Below are 22,773 nucleotides of genomic sequence, written 5' to 3' on the forward strand. Positions count from 1 at the left end.
TGGGTTCAGAGCCTCTATACTGAAAAAACTCAAGCCTTATTTTTGACCATCGTGCTTTGGATACCAACACAATGAACCATCCAGGAAACAGCTTATTTACTGTGTCTACACCAGAAACCCACACAGCACTGTTACTCAACGATTGGCTTCTTAATTAGCTCAGTCCTTCCATTTTTTTTTATCTGGCATCTGACTGATTGGTTGAACTATCTCTATCACAAGCAAGCTATATTGTGGTTAAAGTAAGTCCAGTTTCAGAGGAGGAGGATACAGATCTCTTATAATGTGTCATGGCACTTGGTTTGATGATTCCTTTCATAGCCAAGAGATTGACCAGGTTTCTTCTGAATTTCACCCCGATGAATGCGTATAAGATTGGGTTAATGCAGCTGTGCAGGAATCCCAAACTTTGGGTTGCAAACTGAGCCCTGTCGATATTATTGTGCATGTCACAAGTCTCGTCAATGAGTTTGCTCCTCATCAGCGTGTCGATGAACACAGTAATATTGTGCGGCAGCCAACAAATGAGAAAAGCCAGCACTACCGCTATGATGACCTTCATGGCTTTCTGTTTCTGGAATCCCTTCGTTTGACACAGTTTCTGGATTGTCATGCTGTAGCAGAAGATCATGACAACCAGAGGGATGAGGAACCCAATAAATTGTCGCAAAAACCTGGTGATTACTCTCCATGTTTCAGCCGATTCACCGTCGAGTATCTCATAACACATCGTTCTGTTGGAACTGGGTGGTGTATATTCGCCCTTGTACAGAATAGGTAAAGATAGAACAATGGCCAGCACCCAGACAGCAGCACAGACCAGCTTGATTAGAAATGGTCTCTTGTGCATGTGAGCCTGAGCAGAGTAGACAATGGCCAGATAGCGGTCAATACTGATACAAGCCAGCAACAGAATCCCACTGTAAAAGTTAACTTCCTGTAACATGCTGATAATCTTGCACATGGCATCACCAAACACCCACCCAGATATGGCATCCACTGCCCAAAAGGGCAAGGTCACAGCAAAGAGGAGATCGGCTACTGCCAGATGAAGCAGGTAGATGTCTGTGGACGATAGTGTGTGTCGATTATAAAGTATGACAATCATTACGATCATGTTCCCTGTCGCAGCGAGGAAACACACCAGGCTATAGACAGCAGCCATTACCGTGTTGATCCAATTGCCATTAATCACAAGGGTACAGGGAATCGTGTTGAGATCAAAGATAGGGTAGCCCTCACTGGTGTAATTTTCAAACAGATCTTCGAAGTCAACATAATCGAAGTTGAGACTCCGGGCAGCCATTCCTGAAAGGTACAAAAAATTGATCAGGAAATGAGAATAAAGCCAAGCTATAAATGAATTGGTTCGGAAAAAAAGTACAGGGGATATATCATCGGGGACTGATGGCTTGCATCCTAGGCAAAGAGGAGATAGCACAAGCTCTGATTGCAATTTTTTAATCCCTCCTTAAAAATACAATTTGTGCTGTGGAGGTGGAGAGTAGCCAATGTAACACCTCTCTTCAATAACAGAGAGAAGAGGTAAACTGGGGAAATATAGAACAAGTTAGTCTGATGGCAAATTCTTCGAATCCATAATTCAAAATACAGTTGGTGAGCATTTAGAAAGGAATGAGTTGATCAAGGATAAACAACATGGGCTTGTTAAAGGCAAGTCCTGTATGACAATAGAGGTTTTTGAAGGAGTGACTGATTGGATAGAAAAGGAAATTCAGTATATGGAAATTTAGAGGAGTCTTATTGCAAAATTCAGACATATAAAATATAAGGAAATGTAGCAGCAAGGATGGAAAGTTGGTTGATGGACAGAATACAAAGGTTAGGGTAAATATGTGTTTCTAGGATTGGAAAAAGGTTGAAAGTGGTGTATCCCAGCGGTCAGTGCTGGCTGTAATTTTCTTCTCGGTTTATATAGATGATTTGGACTTGAATATAGGGAGCACGGTATCAACGTCTGCTGACAACACAAAGTAGGGTTTTGGCAAATCCAAGAAAGGAACTAAAGGACTTCAGGAGACATAGGCCTGGAATTTCTTCAGAACTGCTCCCAATCCACCATCGTAACTTCACCGGACGTGCGATGGAAACCCTGTTACAAACGTCAATGGCATTTCCTCTGCAATTCTGACAAAGTTACGGTGGCAGAGCGGGAGCAGCTCCGAGGGAATGCTGGGTCACAGACGAGTGCAAGAATGGGTGAATACATGGCAGATGGAGCTTAATGCAAAGAAGTGTGAGGGAATACATATTGGGATGGGAAGCAAGGAATGGGAGTGTACACTCAATGAAAAAACACTGACGAGTCTGGATGAACAGAGCTCAGGTTCAAATACATCATTCCCTGAAAGAGTGAGTGCAGGCAGATAAAGCCATGGAAAAAGGCCAGTAGCATTTTAGGTCTTAAAGTACGAGTGTAAAGTGAGAATCAATTTGTTCAAGTCCACAGTTAGAGTACAGTGTGTAGTTTTGTGTGACCTGTTATACAAAAACATCAAAGACATAGAAAGCATACAGTGTCGATTCACCAGGAGATGCCAAGCATAGGAAGATGACAGTTATGAGGAGAGACTTGAGATACTGGGACTATTTCCACAGGAGCAGAGAAGGTTGAGGAGATTTCATAAAGGTTTATAAAATTATGAAGGGTGTTGATGGAGTGAATAGGGAAAGACTGCTTCCTCACTTGGGGAAGTCAGTGATGAGGGGCCATCAATTTAAAAAGATCACAAAGAGAGTGAGGAGAAAGGTTAGAAGAAATGTCTTTGTTGGAACGTGGAATGTTTTGCCACAGGAAGTGATTGAGGGAGAAACCATTGCATCTTTTAAAGGAAAACTGCATAAAATATTTGAAGCAAAGAAAGACGCAGGGCTATGGAGGGATCGGGTCAGTGGAACTAATTTTGGATTGCTCTAGCAAAGAGTGAGCACAGACAAATTGGCTCCTTCTATGCTTCAAACTTCTATGGATCAACGTAATGTCAGATCTGTACTGCATCTGCATTGAAAACCGAGGGAATATTTATCGTGGGTTTTGTCTGAAGCAGACAGTTTTTGCGATAACTACGTCTATACCCAGTGACAGCGAGGATTTCCCAATCCCCTCCTTCTGCCTCTCTTGCTCAGTTATGGTTCTGATGGTTTCAACTGCAATCCGGTGCCTCATCTCCCAGTCACAATTCTTCAAGTTTGACCCAGAGCAATGATTATTGGCAGCCTATTTGACTGTGGAAGGCATAACAGGCCTATTGTCACCCATTGACCACACACACTTACTCCCCACTGGATAGTGATCAGGAGTGGAATCCTGGCACATTATTTCTCCGACTAATCTAAGTCCACTTAGGTCAATTGTAGACTTGCAACTGCTGCCCCAGCTGCACAGACTGAGATTCAGACCTGCCACCACCTGGTCTGTATAAGAACATAAGAAATAGGAGCAGGAGTAGGCCATCCGGCCCCTCGAGCCTGCTCCGCCATCCAATCAGATCATGGCTGATCTTCTACCCCAACGCCATTTTCTTCCACTATCCCCATATCCCTTAATGCCTTCAATATCTAGAAATCTATCGATCTCTGTTTTGAATGTACCCAATGACTGAGCCTCCACAACACTCTGGGGTGGAGAATTCCAAAGATTCACCACCCTCTGAGTGAAGAAATTTCTCCTCATCTCAGACCTAAATGGCCTAACACATATTCTGAGACAGTGACCCCTGGCACTAGACTCCCCAGCCAGGGGAAACATCCTCCCTGCATCTACCCTGTAAGAATCTTGTATGTTTCAATGAGATCACCTTTCATTCTTCTTAACTCTAGAGATTACAGGCCTTGTGTACTCAATCTCTCTTCATACGACAATCCTGCCATCCCAGGAATCAGTCTGGTGAACCTTCGTTGCACTCCCTTTATGGCAAGTATATCCTTTCTTAGGGAAGGAGATCGAAATTGTACACAATACTCCAGGTGCGGTCTCACCAAGGCCCTGTATAATTGCAGTAAGACATCTTTACTCCTGTACTCAAATCCTCTTGCAATAAAGAACGGGATATGACGCTTGACTTGTCGATCGACAGTTCCGACGGGCCACAGCGAAGAATCGCATAGACCTCCTCAGAAGACAAACACGGGACGCAACCAACAGAGTACCCTTCGTCGTCCAGTACTTCCCCGGAGCGGAGAAACTACACCATGTTCTCCGCAGCCTTCAACATGTCATCGATGACGACGAACACCTCGCTAAGGCCATCCCCACGCCTCCACTGCTCGCCTTTAAACAGCCACCCAACCTCAAACAGACCATCGTTCGCAGCAAATTACCCAGTTTTCAGGAGAACAGCGTCCACGACACCACACAACCCTGCCACGGTAACCTCTGCAAGACATGCCAGATCATCGACACAGATACCACCATCACACGAGAGGACACCACCCACCAGGTACATGGTTCATACTCCTGTGACTCGGCCAACGTTGTTTACCTCATACGTTGCAGGAAAGGATGCCCCGGAGCATGGTACATTGGCGAGACCATGCAGACGCTGCGACAACGGATGAACGGACACCGCGCAACAATCGCCAAACAGGAGGGTTCCCTCCCAGTCGGGGAACACTTTAGCAGTCAAGGACATTCAGCCACCGATCTTCGGGTAAGCGTACTCCAAGGCGGCCTTCGAGACACACGACAACGCAAAATCGTCGAGCAGAAGTTGATAGCCAAGTTCTGCACCCATGAGGACGGCCTCAACCGGGATCTTGGGTTCATGTCACGCTACACGTAACCCCACCAGCAAAAAGGGGGAAAAAATTTATATGTTTTTTAAAATTCTCTCTCTCTCTCTCTCTGCCATTTTGAGTTTCTTTCTGCCTGCCTGTGTAATAGACACAATGTATATCGAGTGTACTGGGACGTGCTGTTCTCCGTGACTGGCCTGTTTGAATAACAACGACACCTTTTGATTGGTGTGATGCTGTCCCAACATAGTATAAGATATGCGATTTGAGAATCTTTTCATTCATTCATCTGACGAAGGAGATAATCTCCGAAAGCTTGTGATTTTAAAATAAATTTGTTGGACTATAACCTGGTGTTGTAAGATTCCTTACATCTTGTAATAAAGGCCAACATACCATTTGCCTTCCTAGTTGCTTGCTGCACCTGCATGTTAGCTTTCAGTGACTCATGTACAAGGACACCCAGGTCCCTTTGAACATCAACATTTCTCAATCTCTCACCATTTAAAAAATACTCTGCATTTCTGTTTTTCCTACCAAAGTGGATAACTTCACATTTTTCCACATTATATTCTGTCTGCCATGTTCTTGCCCACACACTTAGCCTGTCTATATCCCATTGAAGCCTCTTTGCATCCTCCTCACAACTCACATTCCCACCTAGTTTTGTGTCATTATCAACCTTGGAACTGTTACATTTGGTCCCCTCATCCAAATCATTGATAGAGATTGTGAATAGCTGGAGCCCAAGCACCAGTACTCAGTGCTATCCCAAGTATTGCCTTTCTTCATGGGAGGGAGGGTGTTGTGGGGGATGAGTAAACTGTCTTTAAAGAAAGTAACTTAAAATCCAAGCCAATGGCAGCTAATCACTACCCGATCCACCGAATTTCAACCTTTGTGGTGTTCTGCACCTTTAATGAATTTAGGGAGCTCATTAACCTTTGGCATTTCATGAGCAGGGAAATTGGGGAAACATTTGGAATGGCGGGAATTTCACACACCCTGGGTTTAACTGGGGCAGCAGTTGGGAGGGACTGATGAGATGGGACCATTGAACAGACAAGGTGGGGTGGGGGGTGCTGGAGACCGTGGAACATGCAGGGAAACTCAAGGCCATGGAATAACCGGGGGAATCGAGACAGTGGAACACATAAGGGAATTGGGGTCATGGTCCGTAAAGGTAGAACAAAATCAAAGAGTCAGTAACTGGAGTATTGCAAGGTATAGGGTGCAAGTGAATGAGTCATCAGTCAATGAAAGAGATTGTTTATTAGTAATAGGTTCATGCCTCTCGTCTGATGAGATCAGTTAGGCCCATAATTTCTCACCTCACCTCTGCCTTGCTATTGACCACCAAATAGTGGGAAGGAGATGGAGGAGCAAATTTCTGAAAGATGTAAAACAATAGAGCAGCATTAATGAGGGCCTTCGACTATGCTATTATAGATTGGGTAAAATAGAGTGTAAAGGGCAAGGAGGGCGCGAGGGGAAATTCCTGAAATGTGTACAGGAGAACTTTCTTGATCAGTATGTTTCCAGCCCAACTCGGAAGGAAGCAGTGCCAGATCTGGTTCTGGCGAATGAAGTCAGGCAAGGAGAGCAAGTTTCAGTGGGAGAGTATTTAGGAAACAGTGATCAAAATATCATTAGGTTTAGAGTAGTTTTGGAAGAGGTCAAGGAACAATCAAAGGTGAAGATACTCACTGGAAGAGGGCTAATTTCAGTTAGTTGAAAAGGGATCTGGCCTAGGTGGATTGGAAACAAAGATTGGCAGGTGAAACAATAAATGAGCAATGGGAGGCCTTCAAGGAGGAGATAGTTCGGGTACAGACTAAATATTCCTAAGAGGATGAAAGGACGGGCATCAAAAGCTAGCGCTCCCTTGATGACGACAGATATTGAGATTAAACTGAAACAGAAAAAGGAAGCTTATGATAAATATCAGATTCATAATACAGTCGAGAATCAAGCAGAAACAGAATATGCAGAGGAGAACTGTATGAGAAAAGATTAGCGAATAACGTAATATGGAACACTGAAGTCTTTCATAAACATAGCAAAAAAAGTAAAATAACAATCAAAGGAGCAGTGGCGCCAATTAGGGACCAAAAATAAAATAGGAGTATGAGTAGGCAATACGGCCCCCCGAGCCTGCTCCGCCACTCAATAAGATAATGGCTGATAAGACAATATGGCTGATCTTCAACTGCAACTCTACTTTCCTACCCAATCCCCATATCCCTTGATTCCCTAGAGTCCAAAAATCTATCGATCTCAGCCTTGAATATACTCAACGACTGAGCATCCAAAGTCCTCTGGGATAGAGAATTCCAAAGATTCACAACCCTCTGTGTGAAGAAATTCCTACTCATCTCATTAAATGGCTGACCCCTTATCCTGAGACTATGACCCCTGGTTCTAGACTCTCCAGCCAGGGGAAACAGCCTCTCAGCATCTACCCTGTCAAGCCCTCTTAGAATCTTATATGTTTCAATGAGATCACCTCTTATTCTTCTCAACTCCATAAAGTATAGGCCCATTCTACTCAATCTCTCCTCATAGGACAATCCTCTCATCTCAGGAAAAAATCGAGTGAACCTTCGTTGCCTCTAAGGCAAGTATATCCTTCCTTAGAACAGTACTCCAGGTGAGGTCTCACCAAAGCCCTGCACAACTGTAGTAAGACTTCCTTAATCTTGTACTCCAACCCCCTGGCAATAAAGGCCAACATGCCATTTGCCTTCCCAATTGCTTGCTCTACCTACACGCTAACTTTTTGCATTTCTTGTACGAGGACACCAAGTCTCTCTAAATGCCAACTTTTAATAGTTTCTCACCATTTAAAAAATATTATGTTTTTCTATTCTTCCTATTATAGAATCTTAGAAAGGTTACAGCATGGAAGGAGGCTATTCATCCCATCGAGACCATGCCAGCTCTATGCAAGAGCAATCCAGTTAATTCCACTCACCCGCCCTTTCCCCGTAGCCCTGAATTTTTTTTTCCTTTCAAGTCCTAGGCCCAACCATCTTCAGCTGCTTCATCAATGACCTTCCCTCCATCATAAGGTCAGAAATGGGGATGTCCGCTGATGATTGCACAGTGTTCAGTTCCATTCGCAACCCCTCAGATAATGAAGCAGTCCGAGCCCGCATGCAGCAAGATCTGGACAACATCCAGGATTGGGCTCATAAGTGGCAAGTAACATTCGCGCAGACAAGTGCCAGGCAATGACCATCTCCAACAAGAGAGAGTCTAATCACCTCCCCTTGACATTCAACGGCATTACCATCGCTGAATCCCCCACCATCAGCATCCTGGGGGTCACCATTGACCAGAAACTTAACTGGACCAGCCATATAAATACTGTGGCTACGAGAGCAGGTCAGAGGCTGGGCATTCTGCGGCGAGTGATTCACCTCCTGACTCCCCAAAGCCTTTCCACCATCTACAAGGCACAAGTCAGGAGTGTGATGGAATACTCTCCACTTGCCTGGATGAGTGCAGCTCCAACAACACTCAAGAAGCTCGACACCATCCAGGACAAAGCAGCCCGTTTGATTGGCACCCCATCCACCACCCTAAACATTCACTCCCTTCACCACCGGCGCACTGTGGCTGCAGTGTGCACCATCCACAGGATGCACTGCAGCAACTCGCCAAGGCTTCTTTGACAGCACCTCCCAAACCCGCAACCTCTACCACCTTGAAGGACAAGAGCAGCAGGCACATGGGAACAACACCACCTGCACGTTCCCCTCCAAGTCACACACCATCCCGACTTGGAAATATATCGCCGTTCCTTCATCGTCGCTGGGTCAAATTCCTGGAACTCCCTTCCTAACAGCACTGTGGGAGAACCGTCACCACACGGACTGCAGCGGTTCAAGAAGGAGGCTCACCACCACCTTCTCAAGGGCAATTATAGGAACAGGAGTAGGCCATTCAGCCCCTCGTGCCTGCTCCGCCATTTGATAAGATCATGGCTGATCTGTGATCTAACTCCATATACCTGCCTTTGGCCCATATCCCTTAATACCTTTGGTTGCCAAAAAGCTATCTATCTCAGATTTAAATTTAGCAATTGAGCTAGTATCAATTGCCATTTGCGGAAGAGAGTTCCAAACTTCTACCACCCTTTGTGTGTAGAAATGTTTTCTAATCTCGCTCCTGAAAGGTCTGGCTCTAATTTTTAGACTGTGCCCCCTACTCCTAGAATCCCCAACCAGTGGAAATAGTTTCTCTCTATCCACCCGATCTGTTCCCCTTAATATCTTATAAACTTCGATCAGATCACCCCTTAACCTTCGAAACTCCAGAGAATACAACCTCAATTTGTGTAATCTCTCCTCGTAACTTAACCCTTGAAGTCCGGGTATCATTCTAGCAAACCTACGCTGCACTCCCTCCAAGGCCAATATGTCCTTCCGAAGGTGCGGTGCCCAGAACTGCTCACAGTACTCCAGTTGCAATTAGGGATGGGCAATAAATGCCGGCCTGGCCAGCGACGCCCACATCCCATGAACGAATAAAAAAAAACTTATCCAGTTCCCTTTTGAAGGCCTTCATTGAATCTGCCTCCACCACCCCCTCGGGCAGTGCATTCCAGATCCTAACCACTCGCTGTGTAAAAAGGTTTTTCCTCATGTCACCTTTTGGTTCTTTTGCCATTCACCTGGTCCTTGACACTTCCACCAATGGGAACAGTTTAGAACTATAGAACCATAGAACCATAGAAAAGATACAGCACAGAAGGAGGCCATTCGGCCCATCGTGTCCGCGCCGGCTCGAAGAACAACCAGGTGCCCATTCTAATCCCACCTTCCAGCACCCGGTCTGTAGCCCTGCAGCTTACAGCACTTTAGGTGCAGGTCCAGGTACTTTTTAAAAGAGTTGAGGGTCTCTGCCTCTACCACCAATTCGGGCAGCGAATTCCATACACCCACCACCCTCTGGGTCAAAAAGTTTTTCCTCATGTCCCCTCTAATTCTTCCACCAATCAGCTTAAATCTGTGTCCTCTACTTCTTGAACTCTCCGCTAAGGGAAACGGGTACTTCCTGTCTACTCTATCTGGGCCCCTCATAATTTTGTACACCTCAATCAAGTCTCCCCTCACCCTCCTCTGCTCCAAGGAAAACAACCCCAGCCTATCCAATCTCCCCTCGTAGCTGCAATTTTCAAGCCCTGGCAACATTCTTGTAAATCTTCTCTGCACTCTCTCCACAGCAATTACGTCCTTCCTGTAATGTGGTGACCAGAACTGCGCACAATACTCCAGCTGTGGCCTTACCAGCGTTTTATACAGTTCCATTTTTGGATCCAATTCACCACATTTCCCTGTATCCCATGGGCTTTTACCTTTCTGACCAGTCTGCCATGTGGGACCTTGTCAAATGCCTTACTAAAATCCATGTGGACAACATCCACTGCACTACCCTCATCAACCCTCCTTGTCACTTCCTCAAAGAATTCAATCAGATATGTAAGGCATGACCTTCCCTGAACAAATCCATGCTGACTATCCCTGATTAAACCATGCCTTTCCAAGTGACAGTTTATCCTATCTCTCAGTATTGATTCTAATAGTTTGCCCACCACCGAGGTAAGACTGACCGGCCTATAATTGTTCGGCCTTTCCCTCGTACCCTTTTTAAACAATGGTACATTTGCAGTCTTCCAGTCCTCCGGTACCTCCCCTGTATCTAGCGAGGATTGGAAAATGATCCTCAGAGCATCCGCTATTTCCTCCCTTCAATAGCCTAGGAAACAATCCATCCGGCCCTGGTGACTTATCAACTTTCATGGATTCCAGTCCCTCTAGTACTTCCTCTCTCGTTATGTTTACCTTATCCAATATTTCACACCTCTCCTCTTTAACTACAACATCCGGATCATCCCTTTCCTTTGTGAATACGGAGACAAAATATTCATTTAAAACCCTACCCACATCCTCTGCTTCTACACACAAGTTACCCTTATCATCCCTGATAGGTCCCACCTTTTCCTTAGCTATCCTCTTGTTCTTAATGTACTGATAAAACATCTTTGGGTTTTCTTTAATCTTACTAGCTAATATTTTTTCATGTCCTCTCTTTGCTTTCCTTATTTCCTTTCTTACGTCATCCCTGTACTTTCTATACTCCTCTCGGCTTTCTGCAGTATTTAGATTTTTGTGACAGTCATAAGCTTTCTCTCTATCTACTCTGTCTAGACCCTTCATGATTTTGAATACCTCTATCAAATCTCCTCGCAACTGTCTCTGTTCCAAGGAGAACAACCCCAGCTTCTTCAGTCTATCCATGTAACTAAAGTGCCTCATCCCTGGAATCATTCTCGTAAATCTCTTCTGTACCCTTTCCTGAAGTGCGGTGCCCAGAACTGGGCCAAACCAGTGTTTTATAAAGGTTCAGCATGACTTCCTTGTTTTTGTACTCTATGCCTCAATTTATAAAGCCCAGGATCCCATATGCTTTTTTAACCACTTTCTCAACCTGCCCTGCCACCTTCAACGATTTGTGTACAGATACCCCCAGATCTCTCTGTTCCTGTTCCCCTTTTAGAGTTGTGCCCTTTAGTTTATGTTGCCTCTCCTCGTTCTTCCTACCGAAATGTATCACTTCGCACTTCTCTGTGTTACATTTCATCTGCCATGTGTCTGCCCATGCCACCATGCCCATGTCTTTATCCTCTTGAAGTCTATCACTATCCTCCTCACTGTTTACTACCCTTCCAAGTTTTGTGTCATCCGCAAATTTTGAAATTGTGCCCTGAACACCCAAGTCCAAGTCATTAATTCACCAAAGTGAATAATCTCACATTTCCCCACATCATATTCCATCTGCCACCTTCTTGCCCACTCACTTAACCTGTCTATATCCCTTTGCAGACTCTTTTTTTCCTCCTCACAGCTTAGATACATAGAAACATGGAAAATAGGAGCAAGAATAGGCCATTTGGCCCTTCGGGCCTGCTCCGTCATTCAAAATGATCGTGGCTGATCGTCTAACTCAGTACCCTGTTCCCGCTTTTTCCCAATATCCCTTGATCCCTTTAGCATTAAGAAATATATCTATCTCCTTCTTGAATACATCTAATGACTTGGCCTCCACTGCCTTCTGTGGTAGAGAATTCCACAGGTTCACCACCCTCTGAGTGAAGAAATTTCTCCTCATCTCGGTTCTAAATGGCATACCCCGTGTCCTGAGACTGTGACCCCTGGTTCTGAACTCCGCAGCCATCGGGAACATCCTCCCTGCATCTAGTCTGTCTAGCCCTGTTAGAATTTTATATGTTTCGATGAGATCACCTCTCATTCTTCTAAACGCGAGTGAATATAGGCCTAGTCGACCCAATCTCTCCTCATACGTCAGTCCTGCCATTCCAGGAATCAGTCTGGTAAAACCTTCGTTGCGCTCCCTCCGTGGCAAGGACATCCTTCCTCAGATAAGGAGACCAAAACTGCATACAGTACTCCAGATGTGGTCTCACCAAGGCTCTGTATAACTGCAGTAAGACATCCCTGCTCCTGTACTCAAAACCACTTGCAATGAAGGCTAACACACCATTCGCCTTCCTAACTGCTTGCTGCACCTGACTGCTCGCTTTCAGCGACTGGTGTACAAGGACACCCAGGTCTCGTTGCACCTCCCCTTTTCCCAATTCACCATTCAGATAATAATCTGCCTTTCTGTTTTTACAACCAAAGTGGATAACCTCACATTTATCCACGTTATACTGCATCTGCCATGTTCTTGCCCATTCACCCAACTTGTCTAAATCACATTGGAGCCTCTTTGCATCCTCCTCACAGCTCACATTCCATCCCAGCTTTGTGTCGTCTGCAAACTTGGAAATGTTACATTTAGTTCCCTCATCCAAATCACCGATATATATTGTGACTAGCTGGGGCCCAAGCACTGATCCCTGCGGTACCCCACTAGTCACTGCCTGCCACCCGGAAAAAAAACCCGTTTATTCCCACTCTCTGTTTCCTGTCTGTCAACCAATTCTCAATCCATGCCAGTATATTCCCCCCAATCCCATGTGCTTTAATTTTGCACACTAACCTCTTGTGTGGGACCTTATCAAAAGCCTTCTGAAAATCCAAATACACCACATCCACTGGTTCTCCCCAATCTATTCTACTAGTTACATCCTCAAAAATCTCCAGTAGATTTGTCAAGCATGATTTCCCTTTCATAAACCCATGCCGACTTTGTCCAATCCTGTTAATGCCCTCCAAGTGTTCTGTTATCACATCTTTTATAATAGATTCTAGCATTTTCCCCACAACTGATATTAGGCTAACTGGTCCGTAATTCCCTGTTTTTTCTCTCCCTCCTTTTTTAAATAGTGGGGTTACATTTGCCACCCTCCAATCTGTAGGAACTGTTCCAGAGTCTATACAATTTTGGAAGATGATCACCAATGCATCCATTATTTTCAGGGCCACTTCTTTTAGTGTTCTGGGATGTCGATTATCAGGCCCTGGGGATTTGTCAGCCTTTACCCCCTTTAATTTCCCTCGCACTATTTTTTTTACTAATACTGGTTTCCTTCAGTTCCTCCCTCTCACTAGACCCTTGGTTCCCTAACATTTCTGGCAGGTTATTTGTGTCCTCCTTTGTGAAGACAAAACTAAAGTAAGTGTTTAATTGTTCTGCCATTTCTTTGTTCCCCATTATAATTTCCCCCATTTCTGACTGTAAGGGACCTACATTTGTCTTCACTAATCTTTTTCTCTTGACATATTTATAGAAGCTTTTACAGTCAGTTTTTATGTTCCCTGCTGGTTTACTCTCATACTCTATTGTTCCCCTCTTAATCAATCTCTTTATCCTCCTTGGCTGAATTCTGAACTGCTCCCAATCCTCAGGCTTGCCGCTTTTTCTGGCAATTTTATATGTCTCCTCTTTGGATCTAATACTATCCCTAATTTCTTTTGTAAGCCACAGTTGAGCCACCTTTCCTGTTTTATATTTGCGCCAGACAAGAATGAATAATTGTTGTAATTCCTGCACACGTTCTTTAAATATTAGCCATTGCCTATCCACCGTCATCCCTTTTGTAAAGTTCCCCAATCTATCATAGCCAACTCGCACCTCATACTTTCGTAATTTCCTTTATTTAGATTCAGGACCCTAGTTTTTCAATTCAACTACTTCACTTAATGAGGAATTCTATCATGTTATGGTCGCTCTTCCCTAAGGGATACCGCACAACCTAGCTTTGTATCATCAGCAAACTTGGATACATTACTCTCGGTCCCTTCATCTAAGACATTAATATAGATTGTAAATAGCTGAGGCCCAAGCACTGATCCTACCGGCACCCCACTAGTTACAGCCTGCCAACCTGAGAATGACCCGTTTATCCCTTCTCTCTGCTTTCTGTCCTTTAACCAATCCTCTATCCATGCTAATACATTACCCCCAACCCCATAAGCCCTTATCTTGTGTAACAACTTTTTATGTGGCACCTTATCGAATGTCTTTTGAAAATTCAATAAATCTGGTTATTTGTGGGCTAGAAAATGACCATGAAAGCTGCTGGACTGTCATAAAAATTCAATTGGTTCACTAATGTCCATCAGGGAAGGGAACCTGCCACCCCTACCTGGCCTAGTCTACACGTGACTCCAGACTCTCACCACCTAGTCTAGCCTCTCCGTGACTCCAGACTCTCACCACCTAGTCTAGCCTACACGTGACTCCAGACTCTCACCACCTAGTCTAGCCTACACGTGACTCCAGACTCTCACCACCTAGTCTAGCCTCTACGTGACTCCAGACTCTCACCACCTGGTCTAGCCTACACGTGACTCCAGACTCTCACTACCTGGGGGTCTGCCTACACGTGACTCCAGACTCTCACTACCTGGGGGTCTGCCTACACGTGACTCCAGACTCTCACTACCTGGTCCAGTCTACACGTGACTCCAGACTCTCACCACCTGGTCCAGTCTACACGTGACTCCAGACTCTCACCACCTAGTCTAGCCTCTACGTGACTCCAGACTCTCACTACCTGGTCCAGCCTACACGTGACTCCAGACTCTCACCACCTAGTCTAGCCTCTACGTGACTCCAGACTCTCACTACCTGGTCCAGCCTACACGTGACTCCAGACTCTCACTACCTGGTCCAGCCTACACGTGACTCCAGACTCTCACCACCTGGTCTAGCGTACACGTGACTCCAGACTCTCACCACCTAGTCTAGCCTCTACGTGACTCCAGACTCTCACTACCTGGTCCAGCCTACACGTGACTCCAGACTCTCACCACCTAGTCTAGCCTCTACGTGACTCCAGACTCTCACTACCTGGTCCAGCCTACACGTGACTCCAGACTCTCACCACCTAGTCTAGCCTCTACGTGACTCCAGACTCTCATTACCTGGTCCAGCCTACACGTGACTCCAGACTCTCACTACCTGGTCCAGCCTACACGTGACTCCAGACTCTCACCACCTAGTCTAGCCTCTACGTGACTCCAGACTCTCACTACCTGGTCCAGCCTACACGTGACTCCAGACTCTCACTACCTGGTCCAGCCTACACGTGACTCCAGACTCTCACTACCTAGTCTAGCCTCTACGTGACTCCAGACTCTCACTACCTGGTCCAGTCTACACGTGACTCCAGACTCTCACTACCTAGTTGGTCTCAGAGCAACTGAGAATCGGCAAAAAATACTGCGGTGCCCAAAACCATGCTCATCATGCCCCTAGATAATGGGTGTCCCAGGTTGTGTAAATTCAGCTTAAAAGGTATGATATAGTCATTACAGGGATCTGGCTACAAACTGGGCATAATTGGGAACTAAACAATCCAGGCTGCAGGATCTTCCATCTCTAAACTTCATGACACGCAGAATGATCAATACCAGAAGGGAACACATAAATAAATATTCACAGGGACCCTGTGAATATATTGTGCAAAGAAGGCAGAAAAGATTTGCAAAGAATTCAATTAAATAGCTGATTAACATTTACATACCTTCTCGAAAGGTGTCCGGTCTTTCCTGCCTGTCTCTCAGTTGATGTAATGATTTTCTTCACTATATATAGCCAGGCACAAACAGGAGGACGGATTAGCAGTTGCTGTGATGTTTAGTGACATGAACACAGCTTTGATTCTCAATGTCCTATCAAATAGCAATATGTGTTCTGTAAAGTGGAAAAAGTGTTGCAAGACATTAAGAAATCTGAAGAGAAAATGTAGAATACCTACGAGAAGTGATTGCAATGTGTTTATTGAATTAGGGTCAGTAGTTTGTGCTGAGTCTAGTTTCCTGCAAAACTGGCAAACCAGCTGATTTTATCGCTTGGGAGTCTTGCATAGTTCTGCTTCCTTTCGGGTTGGCAATGTTGGGGGACAGTAGTGTGGTGGTGATGTTACTGGACTATTAATCCCGTTAGACCTGGACTAATAATCCAGAGAATATGAGTTCAAATCCCACCATGGGCAGTTTGAGAATTTTTTTTAAAAATCTGGAAATAAAAATCTGATCCCCGTAAAAAAATGACCATGAAGCTGTCGGATCGTCCTAAAAATCCAACTGGTTCACTAATGTCCTTTATGGAAGGAAACCTGATGTTCTTACCTGGCCTATATGTGACTCTAGTCCTGTACAAACGTGGTTGACTCTTAACTGCCTCTAAAGTAACTACAGTTAGGGTTAGACAATAAATGCCGTCTTGCCAGTGACGCCCAGATCCTGAGAACGAATAAAAATCACAACATTCTGATTAAAATGTCCCAGATGAGAGATATGATTTGAGTGTTTGAAGTAAGATGTGGATTATTTTCTCCCTCTGCCCTGTGCCACACACTGGACTCCTGTAAGAGAAGGACCCTCCTCCCACTGACACTCCTATGTTGGTATAAAAAGATTTGTGAGAGTGGCTTTGGGGAGTGAGGGTGTCTCTCCCTCCAATGTTGTGGGGAAGCACCAACCTCCACTCCTCGTCATGACAGTGGGGCTGAGATCAAGAAAGCACCATAAGGAGTATTGTGGACTTGAAGTCCACACACAGACCACTCCATGGTGCAGCAAGTTCAAGTCCTGCTGTGACACCACCTTCTCAAGGGCAACAAGTTATGGGCAATAAAAGCCAACCTTGCCTGCAATGCCCACATCCCAAGAATGAAGTTTTTAAAAATACAATTAAACACGATCAATCTATTAACAGCACTGATCTCCAGTGACATCGAATGGGCACATTATAAGAAGATTGCTCACTCCACACCACTTCAACACATTCACTGGAGGAGGTCATGTCCTCTCTGGGGGACTCCTCTTATTACAATTATTTAAAAAATCAAATAGATGGAGAAATAAATTTCCAGGGCTTTATACGGGGTAAGTAAAGAAAGAACTTGCATTTATAAAGCACTTTATTGCATCCTCAGGACCGCCCAAAGTGTGTTCCAATGAATAGATTACTTTTGACATGCAGCCATTGTTGTTATGTAAGCAAATACAGCAGCCAATTTGCACACCGTACAAACAGCAAATGAGATGAATGATTAGATAATGTGTTTTTAATTGTGTTGATTGGGAGGAATGTTAGTCAGGCCACTGGGAACTCCCTGCTCTTCTTCAAATCATTGTAAACAATTTTACAACACCAAGTTATAGTCCAACGATTTTTATTTGAAATCTACAAGCTTTCGGAGGCTTCCTCCTTCCTCAGGTAAATGTCTTCAAATCATGACATAAGATCATTTACATTCAAGTGAGCTGGCAGATAAGGCTTCGGTTGAATGACTCATCCACAAAACAATGCAGAATACCCTCAGCACTGCATTGAAATACCGGCCTGGACCATGAACTCGTCCATAATGGCACACAAACTTACCACCTTCTGACACAGAGGGAAGAGTGCTTCTAACTGAGCCAAACTGACACCTACAACCCATTCCGCCGAGCATTCTCACACTAAAATTTCCCCTTAATAACTGGTCACCAATCCATGATAACTCCAATGGTTATAGTGCGAAAATAACAGATAAACAATTGTCTGTTATTGAGTTGATCACGGGTGGTTCACATGTTGGACTCAACAACATTGATCTTTCATCACATTTTACACACAATTGCTAAATCAGGTTCAGGAAACAAGTGCAGCTCATTGCCAATATTTTAAAAAGGATTTCATCAACACAGATACCTTATATCAAAACAAACAGGCCACGAAGGAAAAGGAGAGAAAGGGTGGCCTACGATTGGTCGGGTTCTTTGCATTATACCATTGTGGCTGTTGGGAACAGGATGGGAAAAGGTTCCAGAGTTTGATGTCAATCAGCCCAAGATTATGGTAGGATGGACATGGTATTTTTTTATACACGCACCATGTGATTCCTCATAACAGAGACACAACATAGAGGCTTTATACAGGGCAAGTAAAGAGAGAAATTGCATTTTTAAAGCACTTTATCACATCCTCAGGACCTCCCAAATTAATGGATTACTTTTGACATGCAGCCATTGTCGTTATGTAAGCAAATACAGCAGCCAATTTGCACACAGTACAAACAGCAAATGAGATAAATGATTAGATAATGTGTTTTTAATTGTGTTGGTTGAGGGAGGAATGTTAGTCAGGCCACTGGGAACTCCCTGCTCTTCTTCAAATCTGGGAACTTCGCTTATGGGAACCGGATTCAAAGTTCTCCTCTCTGATTAGGGAGTGGGTGTTGCAGGATATTAGTACAGTCTCCTCCCCTCTCCACTCACCCCTGAGACTTGTGATCAAATCCATAAGACCATAAGAGATAGGAGCAGGAGTAGGCCATTCGGCCCCTCGAGCCTGCTCTGCCATTTAATGAGATCATGGCTGATCTGATTTTTACCTCAACTCCACTTTCCCACCTTTCCCCATATCCTTTGACTCCCTCGCTGATCAAAAATTTGTCTAACTCAGCCTTGAATGGATTTAATGATTCAGCCTCCACAGCTTTTTGGGATAAAGAATTCCAAAGATTCACGACCCTCTGGGAGAAGAAATTTCTCCTAATTTCCGTCTTAAACGGGCGACCCCTTATTCTGAGACTATGCCCCTAGTTTTAGATTCCCTCATGAGGGGTAACATCCTCACAGCAGCTACCCTATTGAGTCCCCTCAGAATCTTGTATGTTTCAATAAGATCTCTTCTCATTCTTCTAAACTCCAATGAGTATAGACCCAACCTGTTCAATCTTTCCTCATAAGACAACCCTTCCATACCTGGAATCAACCGAGTGAACCTTCTCTGAACTGCCTCCAATGCAAGTATGTCCTTCCTTAAATAAGGGCACCAGAACTGTACGCAGTACTCCAGGTGTGGTCTCACCAGCACCCTGTACAGTTGTAGCATGACTTCCCTGCTTTTATACTCCATCCCCCTAGAAATAAAGGCCAATATTCCGTTTGCCTTCTGGATTACCTGCTGCACCTGTATGTTGACTTTTTGTGTTTCATGTACGAGGACACCCAGATCCCTCTGTACCGCAGCATTTTCTTGTATTTCTCCATTCAAATAATATTTTGCTTTTTTATTTTTCCTCCCAAAATGGATGATTTCACATTTTCCCACATTATATTCCATCTGCCAAATTTTTGCCCATTCGCTTAACCTGTCAATATCCCTTTGCAGACACTTCGGGCTCGATTTTCGGATGTCCGAGCGGGTGCGTTCGTGGCGGGGGCTCCGAAAATTGGGGATTCCCAGGGCGGGTCCGGAGCCCGGCTCCAACCCGCCCACTTCCAGGTTCCCCAGTGACGCGCTTAGATGCGCGCGCAGCGCCCGCATGCAGGACTCCCACCGGCAATTAAAGCCGGCGGGATCCCACTTAAATCAATTAATTTGATACTTCAGGTCGTTAGGAGACCTGATTTGTAGGATATTTTAGGAGGGGTGGGATTTTCATCTAAACTGAGAGTGTTTCCCGTAGTCTCCCAGTTGAAATGGACGTGCTGCAGCCACCAGCCTGTGGCAGCTGCAAAGGTCCATTTGACAGGTTGTGGGGGGAGACCCTCACTCATTGCAGGAGGCCACTCTGTCACTTGGGACAAAGTTTGGCCTCCACCACCCTCCTCCTAACACAAAAAATCACAAACTTGCAACCTCAACCCCGGTGTGCAGACACATTTACCTACCTTGCGGACCCCCTCAAACGTACATCTTGCGGATGGGGGCCGCCAAAGCTGCAGTCATGACCTCCTCGGAGGACGAACAGCATCACCAGCCTCGCCGGCCACGCCGTCCACCTCTGACACGTGGAGCTCCACAACACAGTGCTGTGACACAACCACCTGCACAGCAGGAGGGAGGGCAACCGCAGAGAGAGATGCGTCGCAGAAGGCACTACCCTCGCCATAGGGTCTACAGACCGAGGCTCAGCTTCCTGGACCTCTCTGAGCAGCAGTGCACACGGAGGCTCAGAGTCCAACGACATGTAGTCGTGGACATCTGCAGCTTCCTTGATGCCGAGCTGCTCCCGGCTGGCCCGAGCACCATCTTCTTACCTGTCGCTGTCAAAGTCACCACTGCCCTCAACAACTTCTCCTCCAGATCCTTCCAGGGTGCCACCAGGGACATCGCCTACGTCTCTCAGTCATCTGCACAAAAGAGCCCTGCAAATACACCTGCACCCACTCTGCAGTGACACAATGAGTGGCATCAGTTGTGGGTCTTCATGGTGATCTTCAGGAAAGGGCATTATTGCATAAACCATACAAGATTTGCAAAGACGTGGCAGTAGTGGTGATAACAAATTTTTATTTTTTTTGCAAAACAAACAAAAGTAAATCAAAAACATGACATTTTGTCTTACACCCTTGTGCATCCCCTTTGTGCTCACAAAACCTTCGCTGTACGTTTACAGGAACCCCTACGTGGTGCTACCCCTGTGGCTTCCGCAGAGGTAGTGGCAGGTTGCTCTTGTCCATGCCCTGACCGATGAGATGCTTTGCACGATGCCCTCTGGGTTTCGGTGCCCGTGAGAGCCCCTCCAAAGACTCCTCCACCTGCACCTGTGCAGGGGCAAACTCAGCCATCTGAAGAGGGGGCAGCATTGCAGGTACTGGTTGAGGGGGGGCAACGGGTGAGACGTGGGAGCACTTTGAGTGGCGTACCCACTTCCATGTCCCCTTTCACCATCATCCCTCTCCTGGGCCAGGCCCACATCACTCCTTCCACCCTGCTGGACGACAGTTTGGAGGACTTGTGTGAAGCCTTGGAAGGCCAGTTGTAAGGTATCTATCAGCCTGTTTAAGGCGGCAGAATGTTGCTCACCCTGAATCCAAACGGCCGTTGTCAGGGCCTGAATGGACTCATTGTTGAGCCGTGCTTGACGCTCGATGGAGGCTAGCCTTCCCTCCATCGCAGACATTCCCGCACCTACCCGCGACACTATCTGAGAGATGCCTTCACGTCCCTGTGACAGTATTCCACTCATGCAGGAGTGGGAATCCTCCATCCTCTGCACGATTGTGGAGAGTGCGCAAGGTGACTGTTCCAGTACCTCGGCAATGTGCTGCTGGCCCTCGGTGACTCTCCTTTTCATGGCTGGCCCCCAGGGTTCAGCATCTGGGTCCAGCTGAGCAGAGCCTGGAGAAGAGTGCTCCCACCGACGCGGACTCTCCACGGCTGCCCCTGCCACCAAGGTCTGCTCGTGCTCACATGTGCGTGGTGACTCACCATGTGCGACCCCAACTAACTGAGGACGGGGACCCACCGAGGTGTGTGTATCTGCGCTGGTGGATGGCTCGCTCAGATGTGACGATGGACCTCAGAGGCTGGCAGGTCCTCTGAGGAATCGCCCTCCGCAGTCACGGTGGTCACAGATGGTTCTGCAAGAGAACAGAAAGCAATATTAAGCATGTGGACAGATGTTGAGGTGCTGCAGATGCCAAGTGATGTTAAGATCATTCGCTATCATGAGTGCTGAGTGTTAGATTTCTGTCACCAGCCGCTTGTGCGCTCCCAGTCTCGGCGTCCGCCACGGACAGGCACTCCAGCGTGCAGCTTATTTCGAGTGCCTGCTGCTCCGCATCTGTTAAGACCACCTAGTGTGGTGGGCCCCTTCTGGTCCTTGCCCTCTCCCGGGCATTCTGGCATCTCTTCTCCTATCAAGGCAAAACACAGAGGCGTGATTGAGTGATGGCTGCATGGTGACCCACTGCAAGCATTGGCGTGGGTGGGGGTGACCGTGAGGGAGATGCATGGGAGGGTGCGTAGGAACAAAGGAACATAGGAACAGGAGTAGGCCATTCAGCCCCTCGTGCCTGCTCCGCCATTTGATAAGATCATGGCTGATCTGTGATCTAACTCCATATACCTGCCTTTGGCCCATATCCCTTAATACCTTTGGTTGCCAAAAAGCTATCTATCTCAGATTTAAATTTAGCAATTCAGCTGGGATCAATTGCCGTTTGCGGAAGAGAGTTCCAAACTTCTACCACCCTTTGTGTGTAGAAATGTTTTCTAATCTCGCTCCTGAAAGGTCTGGCTCTAATTTTTAGACTGTGCCCCCTACTCCTAGAATCCCCAACCAGCGGAAATAGTTTCTCTCTATCCACCCTATCTGTTCCCCTTAATATCTTATAAACTTCAATCAGATCACCCCTTAACCTTTGAAACTCCAGAGAATACAACCCCAATTTGTGTAATCTCTCCTCGTAACTTAACCCTTGAAGTCCGGGTATCATTCTAATAAACCTACACTGCACTCCCTCCAAGGCCAATATGTCCTTCCGAAGGTGCGATGCCCAGAACTGCTCACAGTACTCCAGGTGCGGTCTAACCAGGGTTTTGTACAGCTGCAGCATAACTTCTGCCCCCCTGTACTCCCGTCCTCTGGATATAAAGGCCAGCATTCCATTAGCCTTTTTGATTATTTTCTGCACCTGTTCATGACACTTCAATGATCTGTGGACCTGAACCCCTAAGTCCCTTTGGACAGCCACTGTTTTTAACGTTTTACCATTTAGAAAGTACCCTGTTCTATCCTTTTTTGATCCAAAGTGG

General features: G+C 45.9%; 1 protein-coding gene across 1 annotated transcript; it reads right to left on the reverse strand.

Moving 5' to 3' along the window:
* Nucleotides 1–6: 6 nt before the first annotated feature.
* Nucleotides 7–15,782, reverse strand: LOC137323247 (C-X-C chemokine receptor type 2-like). Its single transcript, XM_067986737.1, has 2 exons — nt 15,758–15,782; nt 7–1,308 (listed from the first exon to the last, which is right to left on the reverse strand). The coding sequence occupies exon 2, from the start codon at nt 1,304–1,306 to the stop codon at nt 227–229; it is 1,080 nt and encodes a 359-aa protein (XP_067842838.1). The 5' UTR covers nt 1,307–1,308; nt 15,758–15,782; the 3' UTR covers nt 7–226.
* Nucleotides 15,783–22,773: the final 6,991 nt, after the last annotated feature.

This window comes from Heptranchias perlo, chromosome 7 (assembly GCF_035084215.1).
Source record: "Heptranchias perlo isolate sHepPer1 chromosome 7, sHepPer1.hap1, whole genome shotgun sequence".
NCBI lineage: Eukaryota > Metazoa > Chordata > Chondrichthyes > Hexanchiformes > Hexanchidae > Heptranchias > Heptranchias perlo.

Excerpts from the sequence above, each read along its gene's own strand:
- LOC137323247 (XM_067986737.1), bottom strand. The coding sequence starts at position 1,306 with ATGGCTGCCCGGAGTCTCAACTTCGATTATGTTGACTTCGAAGATCTG.